Consider the following 18684-nt stretch of genomic DNA (forward strand, 5'->3'; position numbering starts at 1 on the left):
TTTTGTCACTGTATTCTATAAAAATATGGAGGCATTTATAAACAAAGTACAATACAAGTAGGAGGCTTATGAGCCAATCTATGCAAATATGAAAGTCTTGATGATTTTATTAAGTTTTTTAATCACAGAGAATAGAGAATTCAGGTGAAAAACCTTACAATTTTCTATTTTATAAAATAATAAAAAAATAGAAACCATTTAATAAATTTAGTTTTCTTGGACAAATAACAGCATAGAAAATTATTTTTTTTCTCTTTTATCCAATTAGGCAAATATATATCTTTCAACTCAACTACATGGCAGAGATTAAATGCTAAATAGCCACCCTAAATGAGCTGCTAGTTCACCTGATGTTTGATCAATATGTCTACTGAATTAATTGATCATTACTTTGAACATGTGTATTTGCTGTTTTTTTCTTACACTCATGCATACTCTTAGAAAAACCTACAAATGAACTTCTAAAGAGAAAGTGTCCCAGTGGGAAGCAACCCTGACCTACTTCTGAGGGTCACAATATTGAGGGATTTACCAATGTGCAGTATTCAGTGCCTATTTTTTCCACTTAAAAAAAAAATATGTTTAGGCAATTTAAAAATTTTGGCTAAAAAAAAGAGTGGTCAGCTTTAACATGGAGATCATTATTAACAACCTTTATGGGTCACAGTGAGTGACCTGCCTCCCAGTTCATTTTTCAGCAATAGAAAATCCATTTTTTGTCTGATGTCAGGAAGCAGCTGAAATTAGAGTCAACCCTTCAGCTCCTTTTTTGGCAACAAAGTTATTCATTTGTTTGCATTTTTAGAATTACAAAAGAAATAAACTTTCTGCAGTGAAAGATTGATATTATGATACAAAAAAAAAAACAACAGAGTACAGGAAGATTCAAAAAAAAAAAAAAAAAAAGACTTACCTTGCAAATTTTCTTCCCAACCCTGTTTAATTCCATTTTAAATTTTATTTTGTATCTTTAACAATGTCTTCAGGACTCGTACGAACTGTATGAACACTACTGTAAATGTTCATACAATTCCACTTTGTATATATATATTTACTTTAGTTACACTTACACTTTTCCACATTGTTTTCTTATGAATACTTTTTTGACTAAATTTAACAGATCCAGCAGCACTATGCAAAATACGAATTTTATAATTCAAACTGCAGCAAGAAATGTTTAGACACCTATCAACTGAACAAAATTTTGTGAATTTTCTGAGAAATTGTAGCAAACATGAGCATTGTCTTTGAATCATTTTTCCTTTAGTTTACATAACACTACTGCTGAAAGTTCCTTTAAATAGTCACAACAAGACAATTTGGGTTTATATGTTCTTTTCTATGTAAAAATCACAGATTCTAAGAAGCAGTATTCTTCTTCCTGACATACTACGTAAAACACGCTGAGATGTATATATCCATAACCAATGACACATTCATTTTACTGCTTAACTAGGCAATAAAAACCCACAACAGCAATTTAAATAACTTATCATGCTGAATTCAATCATATTTTAGCAATGAGTCTCATTTTTGTGCCTGTTGGTACATGTTCTGTACTTGAACTCTCTCCCACTGTAAAAAAAATTGAGAGTGCAGAAACAGGCATTGGATTAAAACAAAATGGAAGGATCTAACTATTTAAATAATTTACATTTTTACACTTCTTTATAAGTCATTGAACACTGTAAGCCAGTATAAAAAACACAAACTACATTTTCATGTATTTTAACAGAAACACAAAGTGATAAAAAAGCACTATGTAGTATTGAGCTACAAAACCTGAAATATTCATGGGGAAAAAAGAAAAAAAAAACCCAAACACCAAAATGGAGATAACACATAACCTGTATTTTATTTCTAATCATCTTTGTTTCTGTAGCTGTGTTAATGACAAATAACTAGGCTGTTTACTGCACACAAACTTGCTGGAATATACTGCCTTTAGGTAACAACCTGTATAACTTTTCAAATAACATTTTCAAAAAATACATTAACATAGTTAAAGGGAATCCCAGAAAGATGTCATTTTGCATATTGATGTCACAAGGTTATATCATATGGGAGTTACAGGATTTGTATTATCAGAGGTCAAAACGATACTGGAAGGTTATGCTGTATTAGAAAGTGACACAGAAAACTGATTTCATATGAGAATCTCAATGGTCATTACAGCTCAATTATTCAGTAGAATAAAAATAGTGGAAACTCTTCTACCTCCCCTCCTAAACCCAAATTTTCAAAAAGCTCCACTTTCATGCTGAGTAATACTTAGATACTATGTCATACTGAGAGCTAATGGCACCTAAAACTATAGCTGAATTCAGGCTTTTGGTTTCATGCTCTAGAAGCCACTAGGAAAAGCAAAAAGCAATTGCAGCATTTTCCTTGTCATCTCACAGCTCTTCTTAAAGTGTCTACCTCCAAAATTCCATGGTAAAAAATTAAAAATACCCCAACCACAAAACCACCAAAATTTGCCAGCTATCTAAAAAGATTGGAACTAGATGATCTTAAGGTCCTTTCCAACCTTAATTGTCCTATGATTCTATGATTCTAGAATATAAACAACTCTCACTATCATATTTATTTCCGTCAAAGAGTGGCAACTAATAAAGCCAGAACTCTGCAGCTTTCTCTCCTTGCTCATTCTCTATATTATGGATTTAAATAAAATTAACAACTGTAAACTTAGAAGGGAAGAAGTAAAATATCTTCCTGATTCACCAGTTGCATAAAATTCAACCATTTTCCTCTTATTTATTACACTTCTATGTGTATTTCTGGCATACAAAACAGTGAGTCTGTGTGCTTATTTGGCTGCACTTGCAGATAATCAGACTTACTTCCTTCATCCACACACAGAAAAAAAAACACTCAAAAAAATTTATTGCTAAATATTTATTGTTCAAAAATACTGTGAATACTTTCTTTTCCAAGGATATTATGTCTATGTTTGATGAAGATGTGTCTAATGCCAATTTAAAAACATATATACAGCTTTCTCCTAAGTGTGCTTTCAGCCATGCCTTAGTAGTGCTTCGTCTGAAACTCTGCATACCACCTTTCAGCATTCCTTGTTCTGCCTGACACAAGCATAGCTTTTGGAAGCCTGATAATATCATGTGTTCCACATGTGCGTGTGTTTCCTCCTGCAATTGAGTGACTTTATTTTGTGCACTGGAATACTGAATAAATTTCTATTTAGCTGGCTTTCATTTACACCTCTAGGACTTTTGTTGTTGTTTGTGGGGCTTCTGTGTTGTTTGGCTGGGTTTTTTTCCACACACTACTTTTGGTCAGTTAAATTTTCAGGTAGGCTTTTGATAATAGAAAAATTTTAAGACTATTTTAGGAAATATAATTGACTATGCTGTCTACTGATAGACCATTGGGTGGTAGTAGTGGCAGCAAACTCGTGTCTATTCTATCTATCTTTAACTATCTAAGAATTAGAGATCTAGGCTTAACTAGTTACATAGGTTATTTCTATAGTCAGTAAATAAAAAGGAAGACATGAAGAAGTATTCATTCCCCATTGACTTCCTATCAAGGCACTTTAAGTTAGTCGCATTTGGGAGCTGTTAGTCAGTACACTTTGACTGTATAGGCAGCTTGAATCAGCTAGTTTAGAGCAAAGTCAAGTGACATAAACCTAAAAGGATGTTATTCTATACAAAAAGTAGATAATATGTCCTGGAAAAGAAAGTGACAAGTTTAAACTGACATAAAGTGACAAAGGGCTGGGATTCAGTCTCAGTCTAAATATAGGGTGTGATATGAACTGTAACTTCTGATAAACAAGTTATATTGACCAGTAGTAATAGAAGGTTTCAAACACTCATAATACCACATTTTTATCCACCTGAACACCACTACACATCTACAGTGAAAAGAGAGATGAACTGGCTACATTGCCTAAATCTTTCCTTTTCCTAGTGGCAGTTATACAAAGGATGATACAGAACTTCTGTTACCAAGTCATTTTACAATTAGTCTCCAAAAGATTTAAGTTTAATCAGAACACAGCTTATGCCTCTATTGCAGAAAGAGTGCTGAGATCATTGAAAAGTTCACTGGACCTTTGCTGATTTAGGAGCTAAAGACACTCATCAGGAGAATTTGATAGCAATTTGAAATCCTAGCAGCTAAACAATACAAGCTTTTGTATTTGATGGATGAGAATGATAAGTTCAGCATCCAGAATTACATTAGGATAACATTTAGAAAAATGTTTTTAAATTTGTACTAATTTTTACATGTATTATTGGCCCTTGAATAACATAAGAAAAGGAAAGTTGATTTTCAGTATTTTGCTAGGTTTGTACTCTTAGGATCATAAAGAAGTGCTCCTGAATCTGTAACTTTAATGTACATACAGCTCACTATTTTTAGCTCAATACTTAAATTATTAAAAAAAAAAAAATCTTTTGAAATTCTCTACAACCTTAGTATTATTATTCTTTGCCACTTACAACTATTGTATAGTAGTTTCTATAAAATGCCTTTCTAATGTAGAAAAAAAAAAATCTGTATTATATTCTACACTCTAAATGGACACTAACTGTTATGATACTGTGATCCTAAATGAGATACAGACTCAACTGACAACTCAGGTCTTCAGACAAGTCCCAGAATTCACAACTTGAAAAAAATAATAGAACAGAAACAATGGAAAAAGTCTTTCTCTGGAAAATATTTTTCAGGTAAAATTGCAACTTGTCATCTGCTGCTGGAAACCTTTTGGTTAATAACAAAAGGCTACGCAAAAAGTACCACATTAATTTGAGGAGTTAAGAGAATTAAGATGAATGCTATCTATTGGAGGTGTTCTAACTTTAGGCTGAAGATTCTGTACATATCTCCGACTTACCCACAGTATCTGACAAGATAAGAATCTCGGTTCAGTTACTGCATTGAAATGAAACAGCTCTCTGTCTTACTGTCCTGTCATACAGAGAATTTATTACACCTAAAATCAGATGCTTCATTTGAATGCATTGAATGAACTGAGTTTCTGGTCTTGCCAGATACTGTGGGTAAGTCAAAGATACAAATCATAGATTACTTCCCCCATTAACACAACTTGAGGGCATGAGCCCACTGTGGCTGTTGAGCCATTTAATAGTTCTCTCTTTCCAATTTCAAATATCCTACAGTAAAGCTATTAAGATCCTTCTGTGGGGCATGCAGGTAATAGTCTGTGCTTTGTGTGCTGTACTGTGATTAATCTATTCTGGATAAAGCCAGGAGGAAGCAACAGAGACTGGTACCTGAAGTCAGACAACTGACTTGTGAGATGCATAAAGGGAACTGTCTTTTCACAGACAACCAAACTTCAGGTTTTTTAACAGAGGACAAATTATAGCAGTCTGCTGCAGGGAAGATGTGCCAACCACAGTGTAATAGATGGGGACAATCTAGGATCTGACTTTGTGTTATTGTCAGAATTAGGACATTTTTGTTCTCAGGAAAGGTGTAGGTCAACACAGTAGGTCCACACTTTGGACCTAGAGAAAGTGTCTTATTGTTAATGTTCTGTCTCTAAAAAGACAGCAAAAAAACCCGTAGAATTTACTATGGCAAAATGTGAATGGAATTCCTCCCTTTTAGTATCTATAACAGAGTCTGCCATCTCAGGCTCTTTTTGCAGCCAGTGAAGAGAAATGGGCATTTTTAGGGCACAATTCATTTGATGTATTTTAGATAGTGACTTTTTAGTGAGATGAATCACAACATACAAATACTTATTTTTCTGCATTGGCTATAAAATAAGTGGGACTAGCACAGACATTCACATCATAAGTGTCTGTGTTTGGTCAAGTGAATGCCATTCTGAGAAAAGCTACAATGATTTCTTAAATAACAGGGCATATATCCAATTGACATATATCCCAAAACTCAGTAATGGAGAGTGGACTGAAAGTGTCATCTCAGAAACTAGGACTTTGAGTATCAGTCAACAAAGTTATATACTTCTCGGTTGCCATCATTCCTGGGAGCCTTTTTTGAAAAGATTCCATCTCTCTTGTCATTAAGAGTCACTAAATCTATTTATACCATAATTTCTTAGAAAACCATAGGGTACTGGAGTTCTTAGGAGCATTTTCTGTAGTATTTCATATAATTTCTGAGTTATATTGTTATTTGTCCTGAGCTGTCTGTGATATTGCTGGTGGCAAGAAGCTTCTACAAAAGGTGATTCAAAATAAAGTTGCAACGTAGGTGCTTTAAAGAAATCAGTCTGAGCAAAGTGATATGCATGCCATCACATAAAACTCACCACAAAACTAATTTCTGGATTTTGGAAGCTGTTTAAAAATAAGAGAGCTAGCATACCAACAACAGGGTAAAGCTAAGAACATATATTATATGTAGAATAAAATCCACAAAAAAAAAAAAAATCAACCTGCCATTGAGATTTTATATCTATTGTTTGCATTTTTAACTTATTTAAGATATTGTGGATATTTTTGCTGTTTCTCTTCTTAGTAAAAATGCTTCACTTAACTCCTAGAAGTTTAAATTAGCAATCACTGTAGTTTGAACTTGCAAAGAAATGTAAATTTTTTTTGCAAGTAGCTCTTTTACTTTACTTCATTTTCCCCAAACTCTAAAATTCCCTTCTTCCTCAAATTATACTGCAGTTACTGGTATTGTAAAAATAGGAAAAACAGATGATGAATGTGCACATTCAGATTTATCAAACTTATTCTTGACTGTATTGAAGAAAGTTTATTCCTGTGTATCATGTTCAACAGAAATAACTACTTTATTTATTAACCATGTCTTTATAATAATGATAGGACTTAAGACATGAAAAATGAATGCCTTATGTCACTAATCTGAAGCAATATTTTACAGTTTCTTCAGAGGAAAAGTGGGTTGAAAGTTAACATTAAAACACCCAAAGGAAAATCATCAAAGATGTTTTTCAGGATTTATTTACCCCCTGCTACCAAGCTTTATTTATTTAACTATTCCTTTGGAAAAATAGAAAATTCAAAAAAACATTTTTTGCCATTAGAAACCTTGATAGCAAATATTATTTTATTCCCATGGTTTGAGTTTATTTATAGTAGGTGACACACAGAGTAGTGGGAAAGGTCATTTGAGCCTTTATTGATCACTGTGTTTGTCATTCATTGTGTCTGTTTACCACACCTGACAGACTGGGCACAACATCCAGCCATCTTGTTGATGTTTTTTCTTTAGGGTTTCTTTTTTTCTAACAAAAGGTGGGGGAAATACTTTGATTAGGTTACAAAATTAGGCCTGACACAACCTAACAGATAAAACCAAGCATAATGTTAGTAAACAGATAAACAGAAGCTAGAGGCAAAAGGAGATAAGGATCTCCTAAAAAAAAAGGAAACTAATCTGTTGCAAGAAAGAGGTAGTAAACTTTTCTCCCTGCCTACTTTCCCTTTGAATAGTGGTGCATCACTGTAACGAAATGAGGCTCCAGCTGCTCACTGGATAGCAGAGATTTTCATAGGGAGTTACGTGCAGACGTGTGAAGTTTGAAGAGATGTTCCATCCCAAATGGAAGTCGTTTTCCTTGATAGATCACAGAGATATAGGGTAGCATGACCCCCTGTTCAGTGAAAGCAGCTTTAGAGAAAAGATCCCATGCTACTCACCTGCTTGGATCTGAAATTCCTTTTAGGCTGACATATAGCTATTCACCTGAGGCCTTTTTTCAATTCTGCCTAGAGCCAATTTTCTGACTTCTACTGGAAATCTTGTTATTAAAGTTGAAACCATCATCATGGCAACTGAAAGCTCCTACTTTATCTGGTCTGCTTCCTTTCTATGAAGCATTATTCACAAGGTCTCTAATCTAGCATAACTCAGAAGGCAGTAGCAGTGATGATATTTGCAACAGCACCTATTAAGCCCTCCCACTGCAGATCCTAGTTAGGTTGCATGGCCTAATTGCATTACAGTTCAAGAAAATATGTTGCAGATTTTTACCTCTAAAACCATCTCCACTAGTTATATAATCATCATCAATTCATGTAATAGATCAAGGCTAGACTAGACTATAAATGTCAAAGTTCACTGAACAGCAAAAATAATTTTAATTCTTTCTTGCAAAAACAAAATAAATGTAAGACTTAAAATAAATGTAAGGCTACCAGTTTGTGAATCTATTAAAAGTTTCAGAGATATAAGTTGGGGTCCTGTTGGTAAATCTGGCTGCAGAATTAGAGCTGAAGATGAGAAATTTTGGGCATATCTTGTTCCCATTGTATTGCTTCTACTGAAAAAAAAAATATTATAGCAGTATATTTTATGGGAGGCAATATCAAGTTCATCACACAAAACATTTTTTAAAAAAGCAACAAACATTATTCATCAAAACTTACTGAAATTTGTTTATTTGAAAAAGAAAAAATAGCAAATTTTTGATACCCCCACACCCATACACAGTTTCCTAAGACTTCTCTTTAGAATGAGTTATTTTATTGATCAGGAAGCTGCTGCCTAGGTACTCAGTGGAAAATCTTAATGAAACACTTATCTTAGACAAAGATTAGTAATATGGCCCGTGAAAACCAATTTTCTCACATTTAATCTCCTAATCTATTTTACATTATTTCCCCAGGGTACCATTAACTTCACAGACACATGGCTTTGGGCAAATAATCAACTATATGGAAGAATCTTGTGAGTTTGAGAGTTGCTTTGTAATGGTTAGCCATCTTTCCAAGTAGACTTTTCCCTTTCTGAAGTAGTTAAATGTAGTGCAGAGCCCAGCAATGTCATTTAAAAAAAAAAATAAAATAAAAATAGGAGATTGTATTATTTGGAAGTTATCCAATAAAAATTCATTTACTTTTTGATCTTGGCAGGATACCCCAAATGCACATTATTAGTTAAGCTCTCTGAAACAATATGTAAGGATGCCATGTTAAAGCATCTTTCGATAGCTGGCATAGGTTCATTACACACTATGCAAAGAATATCTCCCCAGAAGATATTTTTTAACACAAAAAATATTGTTTGTTCCTCATCATATAAAAACCCTTAGGGTTGTGCACCTCTGGTAATGCCACCATATAACAAGCTGTGAACGCTGTGAATCGAGAAGAGAGAAGAGAAGAACTGTCACAACTCAGTGGCTAGCATCACCTTTTGGGTTAAGATTACATCAAAGGATTTTTACAAATTAGTCATATACTCATGCAGGTCCATGTAGAATCTTTTGTATTTTTCTCCACACTAGGATTACAAATGACTAAATGATTGCAGATAACACAAAACCGGGAGAAGTGGATGGTATACCACAGGGTTGTGCTGCAATCCAAAGGGACCTTGACAGGCTGGAAAAATGTTCTGGCAGGAGCTTCATAAACATTAAGAAAGGTAAGTTCAACATCCTGCACCAATAGCAACTCCAGGCACTCGATATACACTGGGAGTCACCCAACTAGAAAGCAGCTTAGCAGAAAAGGACTTGGTAGTTGTAGTGAACATGAAGCTGAAGAAGAGCTAGCAATGTGCCCTTGCAGCAAAGGAAGCTATGGGGAAATAGCAGAAGATTGGCAAGCAGTACCATTAATGCACTCAAGTTACTTGCAGATGGATTCTTGAAAAACACATTTATTATACTAATCGTTGCTTGGTCTTGTGAGTTTGACAAGCAGAATATCTGTGTTTAGATAACATAGGCCTATGATAGCCTTAGATGCACCCTATTGAACAAGTTTAACACTCCTGACCTGTTGTGGAAAGATTGAGGCACAGTGGTAAACTACACCTGTGTGAAGCTCTGAATACACGGTTGAAAACAGCAGGGTTGGTGATCCTCTATCTCCATGCTGCCTGCATCCCCTTCTTTCATGCCTCTGCCTAGGTGCTGCTTTGGGGATTCCCTAGTTGGTGAGGTAGTAAAAATAAATTTACTCTTTGCATTTCATCCATGATTTTGTGGTGGTTCCTTTGCCCTGCCTGTGCTGGCTTACACAACAGTGAAGGGTGTCCTGGGGTGCATTAGGCAAAGCATTGCCATCAGGTCAAGGGTGGTGATCCTTCTCCTTTAATCAGCACTGATGAAGTGACACCTAGAGTGCTGTATTCAGTTCTGGGCTCCCAACTACAAGATAGACATGGATGTATTGAAGAGGGTCCAATAAAAGGCCACAGGACTGATTAAGGGACTGACACATCTCTTGTATGAGGAAAGGCTGAGAGAGATAGTACTGTTCAGTCTGTACTGAATACCTGAAGATAAGGTGTAAAGAAAACAGAGGGTCTTTCCAATTGTGTTCAGTGACGGAATCAGAGGCAGTGGACATAAACTGAAACATGGGTAGTTCCCTTTGAACATCAGGGAATACTTTTATACTGTAAGGGTGACACAACAGTGTCACAGGCTGCCTAGAGCAGTTGCGAAGTCTTCATCTTCAGATATCCAAAAGCCACCTAGACATGGTCCTGGGCACTTGGTTCCAGGTTACTCCACTTAAACAGTTAGGTTGGACTAGATGACTTCTGGAGGTCCCTTCGAACCTCAACCATTCTGTGATTCTGCAGTTCTGTAAAAAAACTGCTTACCTTTTCGTTAAATGAGACTACAAGGTGTGCTGTAGAGAAAACCATGACCAGATTTAGCCAGGGTCAGATTAAACTTTTCTCATGAGGCTTAATTGGCTTTGGTCAAGCACACTGACTTTCTTCACACAAAAAAATGTGTCTATATCTCTGTGCAATTCCATTACAACAGTGGTAATACCCAAGGTGCTTGATTATGGCAAAGTACAAGCTCTGAGCTATAGACCTCAGGCAAGATACTGGAGGCAAATGTTAATTTACCGAAGTCTTAAGTCTTGCTCAGAGATTAGCTGATATAGTCTTTGCTTTCAGTGAAGAGACTGAGATCTGCAGGGGTATCTTCAGACTAGCATGTCCCTCCAGTTTATTCAGATCAGTATCTAATAGACTCAAGGAATTTGGCTTGCCTGATAGCCCCATAGTATGTGATAGCTCTGTACTCACACATTATAGAGATGTACTGTATGACAATTGTCCATAAAAGTTTTACCTTGCTGTTGAATCTATCAGTGCTTGTATCCATGTCTTTCATTCATTGATGAGTCAATAGATAAAACATATTTAACATCTATTTAATTCAATCTTTATCTCATCTTTCTATAAATCCTTTCATGTGAATAGTGTCCAGTGCTATTTTCAGTGCTCAAAGATTTCTGCCTTTATTTCTGATGCAGCCTAAACCCCCACTCCCATATCTCTAAAAGCTTCTAATCTCTCTCTGGATGTTACAGAGGGATGTCTCTTTCCTCTTCATGCTCATGCTGTTTCATTTTCTCCTCTGATTTGTCTCTGTGGAGCAGAACTTCAGGGCTATTTCAGATTTCTTTGTCACTTTTTTTTGCCTTACAGGCTTTTTCCACATGCCATTAACTCATTGTCTATATCATTTTTCTAAAACCCATCTTTTGCACTACAACTTACTCGATAAAACATATCCAGCTGTATATACAGCCATTCATGCAGTGACGGATTAAACAGTGCTTTATGGTCTAAGTCAATATGTTTTCACACTTCTTAGTCATATCCTCCTCTTGATTAGATTTGACTTGTCCACACCAGAAGAAATATGTTACATGTTGCTCAAAGCACTATGGCCAAAGTAAGTTTTGTGGCTTCATTTTATGACTCTGAAGTTGTCAGATGGGAAAGGCACTTCATCCTCCAACACCCACATTGAAACTAAGCTCTTTACTGTCCTGTATTGTTTGGTAACTTGCTTCAGCTGAAGCATCTTTTGTTCCCAAACACTCTATCTTTTTCCCAGGCTGTTAGAGTCTGTGTATATCTGTATGCTACATCAGTGTTTGAAATAATCTCTCACCTTCTGTGGATCAAGGATCAATACGCTTTTCAAATCCCTTTTTAAAATCCATTTGTTTGCCCATCCATTTATCAGTGTTAATTTTGAGTAATATACCTGCTTATATGCCTCTTTTTAACTTTCTGTATTGTCACAAGACAGGGTAATCTTTAAACCATTTATTTTGATCATGTGGATATACACAGTGGTAAGCCATTCGAAAAATGCCCTTACCACTAGTTTAAAACCTGAGCGCTACCCTCTGGATTTGTTAACCGCATTCTGAATTAAACCTTCCTCTCTTTCAGACTAGTTTTTACTTGCCTGCTGCCAGTGACAGCAAACATCCTGTCTGTCAGCCTTAAACGTTTTATAGGTACTTCAAGGTAGGTAAGACAGACAGTGAATCTTGCTGGGAGTCTACCTGAGCCCCAAAGAATAGCCTATTAATTATAATTCTCTAGTTTGCTAACAACCATAACTCAAATGTATATCACAATCTAGACTTCTTTAATTTTGCATAAGAGCATAACACATGCAAAATTTAATAATAGTCATGTAAAAAAATTACATTTTTCTTGTCTTCTTTTTTCCTGAAAGTGTTTTCTTTGACACTTTGTAAAGTTGACTGAATGCAATCCTTGAGGTACCATGAGCAGTCTTCCAAAAAGAAAAGCTGAAAAACAATTTGAACAAATACTGAGTCAAGTAAAGCAATTCAGTTAAACAATGGTGGAATGGTATGTCACAAGGCTGAGGAATGACCTACTTCTGAGTGTCTTAGTTAAACTGGGGATTGCACACAAGGGGTTTAATAATCCGGTCATGTTTTTTTGTGTGTTGTTTATGGATTTTGTTGATATAATGAACGTGGTAGTGGATCTGTTCTATTGTCTCTCCTGGAATACAGACTCTGCAGTAACAGGCAAAGCTGCATGACTGATTTGGAAATATTATAATATAAAGGTAACACAGTTGTCACTTGTGACAGTCATAAGTTCTTCTGCAAGAAAGCAACTCTTCTTGAGTTACTGGGATACAGGCACTCAGACAGACCAGAGTATAATGCAAAGATGACCTTGTTGTTCCATCTCTGCACATCTGTAAATACAAGCAGGTTCAATGTATTGGTTAGGTAACACTAAGACATTAACCCAGGTTGGCATACTTAAGGGTAAAGGAATACCACAGAGCCTTTTTTGCACATCTGATTGAGGAGGAAAGAGATTAGGAAACTAGACAGTAATCTTTGAAAACAGGACAAGACACAAATCACTAGTATTGTCAGAAAATGATGAAGTATTACAGTGGATTGAATATGAAAAGGTACACCACAGCAAGTGCATGTATATGGTCTGGAGAAATTATTATTTCCTCTGAAAAGATAAAAAAAAAAAAAAAGAAATCTTATTCTCAATTTGTCTTCTTGGGAACAGCTATATTGACATCAAAATTGAAATATGCCAAAAAAATTTAAATATTTAAATTTAAATATTTAAAATTCAGTTCTTGCTTTCAAGGAGATGGCTTATTAAGACTAGACTTTTACTGGAAAGTCATTCAATATTTGTTTTTTAAAACAATTTAAATTCCTCATGAGTGTTGTAAATTTTGCAAGAGAAAATATCACCCTATCATGTGACAATCAGTTTTGGCCTTTACACAGCTTTCACGTCTTTACATATCCTATAAAGAACGGCTTCAAAGTGTAAAGGTGTGTCATTTTATTGTATTAGCTCACTGTCTTTTTATTGCTGCATCATTTTAGAAATTCAAGCGAATTATAGTTTCATATTACAGCCTAAAACTGCACACATTCTGTTTGAAGGCAACACATACATGTGCATAGAGATATAAAGTCTTAACAGCTCTCTCTGAAAACACTGAGAAAAACAGTATGTCTCATAGAAAGGAAAAAACTTAGAATTCATACATATTTATTAATTATTCCATTTAACTTCTTAAGGGCAGCTTTATGAAACAAATTACATTTATATAGCATTCTGATAGCTACTTAATTGTGCATGAATAATGAAGGCATAAAATCTTCAAGAAAAGCTCTGAATTCAGAATTTAACTATGAATCAAAGCCTTTTTAATATATATTTTAAAGTCTTAATTTTGAGTAATGGTGAATGCTATGCTCAAGTGGTCTTAAAGACCATTGGGAACTCACTATGGGAGCTTCTGAGGCTATTTTTCAAAAGATGACTAACATCACCTACAAAAAAGGTAAAATTTACCTTTTTTTCCTTGCAAACTTCACTTGTCTACTGTTCCACAATGCAATGCTATTGACTGGAAACAAAGCTGGCAACAAGAAGCAGTTACAGGAAGATGCAAAGAGTTCTGTCTGTATATATGTATGTGCACGTTTTTAGCTAAAGGCTTACAGTGTACGTATATCAAATAGTAACTTCAAACTGGTTGGAAGGAGCAGGTTTAAGAGCAGGTTGAAGGCTGTCAAGTACGCGTCGGCACTGCCATCTGGTGTTAGTGATGGCTCCATGCCTCCTCTGTGACGCGCCCTAGCTGGGTAGTCCTTCCTTTCAGTTCGTTCAGTTAGTATCAACCTACCAATAGGTTTTATGAACAAAGAAACCTCACCGAAATGGTGTTCTGCTTACAACGATTTCACGGAATCTAGTTGTAAAACAGGAATGTTCCAATGACTTGTTCGAAACCAACACAGGAATTGCAAGTGTTTTCCTTGGGAGGGTGGACACACTGGGCTCTTCCCTTTCTCTGCATCAGCTTTTGTAATAAGAGTCCTATGTTCGTCCAGTCTCGCCTGCCATTCCCTTAATTTTTATTCCTAATCCAACATAATAATGATTTAATTAAAACCGCAGTGGGGAAAAACTAATACAGGAAAAGCTAATACAGACCAACAAACGTAGCTGCAAGTCTCCTTCCTCACCCTTTGGGACTTCAGTCTGGCTGCTCAGAGAAAAGATCAGGGAACAGTGTAATACTGCAGTCCAAGCAGCAATTCTGGCACTTACACACATCCTGCAACAGAAAAAAAAAAAAACCCAAAAAACACTACAAACAAAAAACCCAAAAAGAAACCCCAACCAAAAAAAAAAAAAAAACAAACCAAAAACCAAAACCAAAACCCCAAAACAAACCCAATATTTCTTTATTCCCATATTTTAAAAATAAAAAATTTAATATGTTCAACTGTATTGCACTGCTGCATTTATAGGTGCCAGTTCCTACAAGCACTCCAACCCAGACTACTTGACTTTTCAGTAGTCAGGTCAGTTCACACCATTATTTGAGAAGTGTCAGTATTTAATCCAGTGATCCTCTGATAAATTTTTAAAAGTGTATTGCTTCGAAAATCAGGAGCTGTAATGGGGGGAAGAAGGGGGAAGGAAGGAGGAAAGAAACCAAATGAAATCCAAACTGCATGTGTAACACTGTCTTTGCTAAAACAGGGGCAGTCTTTCATTTCCATAACAGCTTGCTGGAACCCAAAGACACCCAGCAACCACTGTGCTGTCACAGGTGGAGGGGCAAGAGTTCGGAGATTCATGGCCCTGACAGCTCCTTACTGATATTTATTTTCATTGGATATTAAGGAAAAGGAGATAATTGCTGTAACCTAAAAAATAGCTACATTAGACTTTTTCAGCTTAAGGATAATCAACCTGCGGCTATTGAGCCCACCCTCAAATAAACAGGGACAGATATCTATACTGTTATTAAGTAGGGGTTTTCTCCTTTGTGCGACAGGTAAGTTGTTCTTATTTTCAACATCGTAATTTTAAATCGTTCAGTGTGCACCTGATGTCCATTTACTGCAGTTCATCTTGAATCTATATAGAAAAAACTTTGCAGTTGAACCAATACTTGCATTTACCTACCTGTTCTCCGGAGTCTAATGGACTCATATTGTTAGATATATTTAATCACTCTGGCAAAGCAAATATAGACTGAATTTTGCTCTTGGAATGTTTTTTGTTATTAGGCCAGAAAATTTTCTATATGACATGAAAAAACTTTTCTGTAATTCCTAATTTGGCCTATTTTGTGTCAGTTTAGATTTCAGCGCTTTAAATATGGAGTTCCTTAAATGCAGGGCTAAAAACTGCACATACAGTGCTGTTTACTACTTCACACAGAATCATGGAATCATAGAATAGTTAGAGTTGGAAAGGACCTTAAGATCATCTAGTTCCAAACCCCCTGCCATGGGCAGGGACACCTCACACTAAACTATGTCACCCAAGGCTCTGTCCAACCTGGCCTTGAACGCTGCCAGGGATGGAGCATTCACAACTTCCCTGGGCAACCCATTCCAGTGCCTCACCACCCTTACAGGAAAGAGCTTCCTATTTATATCCAATCTAAATTTTCCCTGTTTAAGTTTGAACCCTTTGCCCCTTGTCATATCAGTACAGTCCCTGATGAAGAGTCCCTCCCCGGCATCCCTATAGCTCCCCTTCAGATACTGGAAGGCTGCTATGAGGTCTCCACACAGCCTTCTCTTCTCCAGGCTCAACAGCCCCAACTTTCTCAGACTATCTTCATATGGGAGGTGCTCCAGTCTCCTGATCACCCTCATGGCCCTCCTCTGGACTTGTTCCAACAGATCCATTCCCCTTTTTATGTTGAGGACACCAGAATTGTACACAATACTCCAAGTGAGGTCTCACGAGAGCAGAGTAGAGGGGCAGAATCACCTCCTTTGACCTGCTGGTCATGCTCCTTTTGATGCAGCCCAGGATACGGTTGGCTTTCTGGGCTGCAAGCGCACACTGCTGGCTCATGTCCATTTTCTCATCGACCAGCACCCCCAAGTCCTTCTCCGCAGGGCTGCTCTGAATCTCTTCTCTGCCCAACCTGTAGCTGTGCCTGGGATTGCTCCGACCCAGGTGTAGGACCTTGCACTTGGCATGGTTAAACTTCATGAGATTGTCATCAGCCCAACTCACAAGCATGTCAAGGTCCATCTTGATGGCATTCTTTCCCTCCAGCATATCAACCAAACCACACAGCTTGGTGTCATTGGCAAACTTGCTGAGGGCGCACTCAATCCCACTGTCCATGTCACCGACAAAGATGTTGAACAAGACTGGTCCCAACACTGATCCCTGAGGGACACCACTCGTCACATGTCTCCAGCTGGACATTGAGCCATTGACTACAACCCTTTGAATGCGGACATCCACCCAGTTCTTTATCCATCAAGTTGTCCACCTATCAAATTGATGTCTCCCCAATTTAGACACAAGGATGTCGTGTGAGTCAGTGTTGAATGCTTTGCACAAGTCCAGGTAGATGACATCAACTGCTTTACCCCTGTCCATCAGATCCATAGCCCCATCATAGAAAGCCATAAGACAGCTATAAACTTTCCATTTGTACACGGTTTCTATATATTAAATTTGCTAGAAAAATCAGACATTGTTATGAATAATAGCCCAAATACATTTGTACTTAAACAAATGAGAACACAAATAATGAGCTTATAGACTTCTTTTTAGTTAAGAATCCATCAGAGTTTTTCCTGTCTGATCTGAATTCCGTTTCTTTAGTTTGTGGCCAGATCTTTTTCAAAAACATGTAGTCCTACATAGGTTAATGCTTCTGATTTGGTAGCCAGAAACAGAATTTATCCTGTTTTAAATAATAAAATTACTAATTTGAGTATGTTTTATTGTTTCAATATTGTGATATGACTAGACAGTCCTCTTTCTTGATCTTGAATTGAGCTATGGAGTGGATTTCTGATACTTTCTTTGTACAATTCATCTAATAAGAGTAAGGACTTCCCAAAATTCACCTCAGATGTGTCTGATCTAAGGCAGGCATCTATCTTTCTTCTTCTGTAGAAAATGACTCTTCCAGTGAGAACTTTTCTATCATAGTACAGAGGTCTAAGGCTAGAGAATGCTGCAGTCTTGATACTTGCCTTCTCACTGCAGGGAAGGTATCTCATTTTTGCCTGGTAGTTCTGGTATCTATAATTCTCCTATGAGCAATGACACTGTCATACAATAGATTTGGCCTGAGCTGTCTTTGGAAGGAGACTCCGGTAGACAGGGAGACAATGCACTTCATCTCTTGCCATCAAGCTGCGATCTGACAATTACACATGGGAAACTCATCTTCTTGTCATTCCTACTACACTGACATCACAATTCCAGCCTAAAATGGGTAGGAAAAAGTGTGCTTTCTTCCTTTACTGACAAAAAATTAAAAAAAAAAAAAAAAGAGAAAAAAAAGCACACTTAAATTATAGACAACTGTACATTAAAATTGAAGAGGACAATGATTAAATAAAATTAATTCAACCTTAAATGGTATAGGTTATGAGTGTTTGAAGGATTTGATACATCTGACAGTAAGTTGATTTGCTATCATGATTATCAGAGGGGAAGTTCTTGTAATACTGTGGTTTTCTTTCATAGGTGACATTACTATATACCGTTCTTCACATGAGACACAGCTTGAAATATTGTGATAAAATGAGATGCTTGCGGAAACGATCAGCAGTGTCATTCTTAGGAGTTCTTGTCATTTGCTTGCTGTTCATGAATTTGTACATTGAAGATGGTTATGTTTTGGTAAGTTTTTCAGGTGGAAGAAATGATCCTGGAACAACAGAACATGACACATCCCTGGTTAAGCCGTAAAGTTCATAATTTTTGCAGTACCACCCTGTTAGTGTACCATTAACTGTGAAGTATGATTAAAAATTGTGCTTTATAATGAAGCCATCTTATCAATATATACTGCACATAGTGTGTGTCAGTAAGACCCTAACAGTCCTTTTCACAGAAGTAAATAGGCCATTGTGTATTGGAAGTATG

General features: G+C 36.4%; 1 protein-coding gene across 6 annotated transcripts in view; it reads left to right on the top strand.

Annotated features, from left to right (window-relative positions):
* The window catches only part of MGAT4C (MGAT4 family member C), a 420654-nt gene that overhangs the window by 394724 nt on the left and 7246 nt on the right, over window positions 1-18684 (top strand). For 4 of the 6 annotated variants that reach the window (XM_061369336.1, XM_061369335.1, XM_061369337.1 and 1 more), the window contains 2 exons: window positions 9233-9372; window positions 18283-18438. In XM_061369336.1, coding sequence (XP_061225320.1) covers window positions 18310-18438 — 129 coding nt within the window. In that variant the 5' untranslated portion in view covers window positions 9233-9372; window positions 18283-18309. Of the gene's footprint in view, window positions 1-9232; window positions 9373-18282; window positions 18439-18684 lie in introns of those variants that run through there. The other 2 variants (XM_061369338.1, XM_061369340.1) reach the window with 2 other exon arrangements.

Source organism: Neopsephotus bourkii, unplaced genomic scaffold (assembly GCF_033783945.1).
Source record: "Neopsephotus bourkii isolate Nb327-2 ecotype Australia unplaced genomic scaffold, CSIRO-AGI_Nbou_v1 NB_1493, whole genome shotgun sequence".
In the NCBI taxonomy this organism is placed as follows: domain Eukaryota; kingdom Metazoa; phylum Chordata; class Aves; order Psittaciformes; family Psittacidae; genus Neopsephotus; species Neopsephotus bourkii.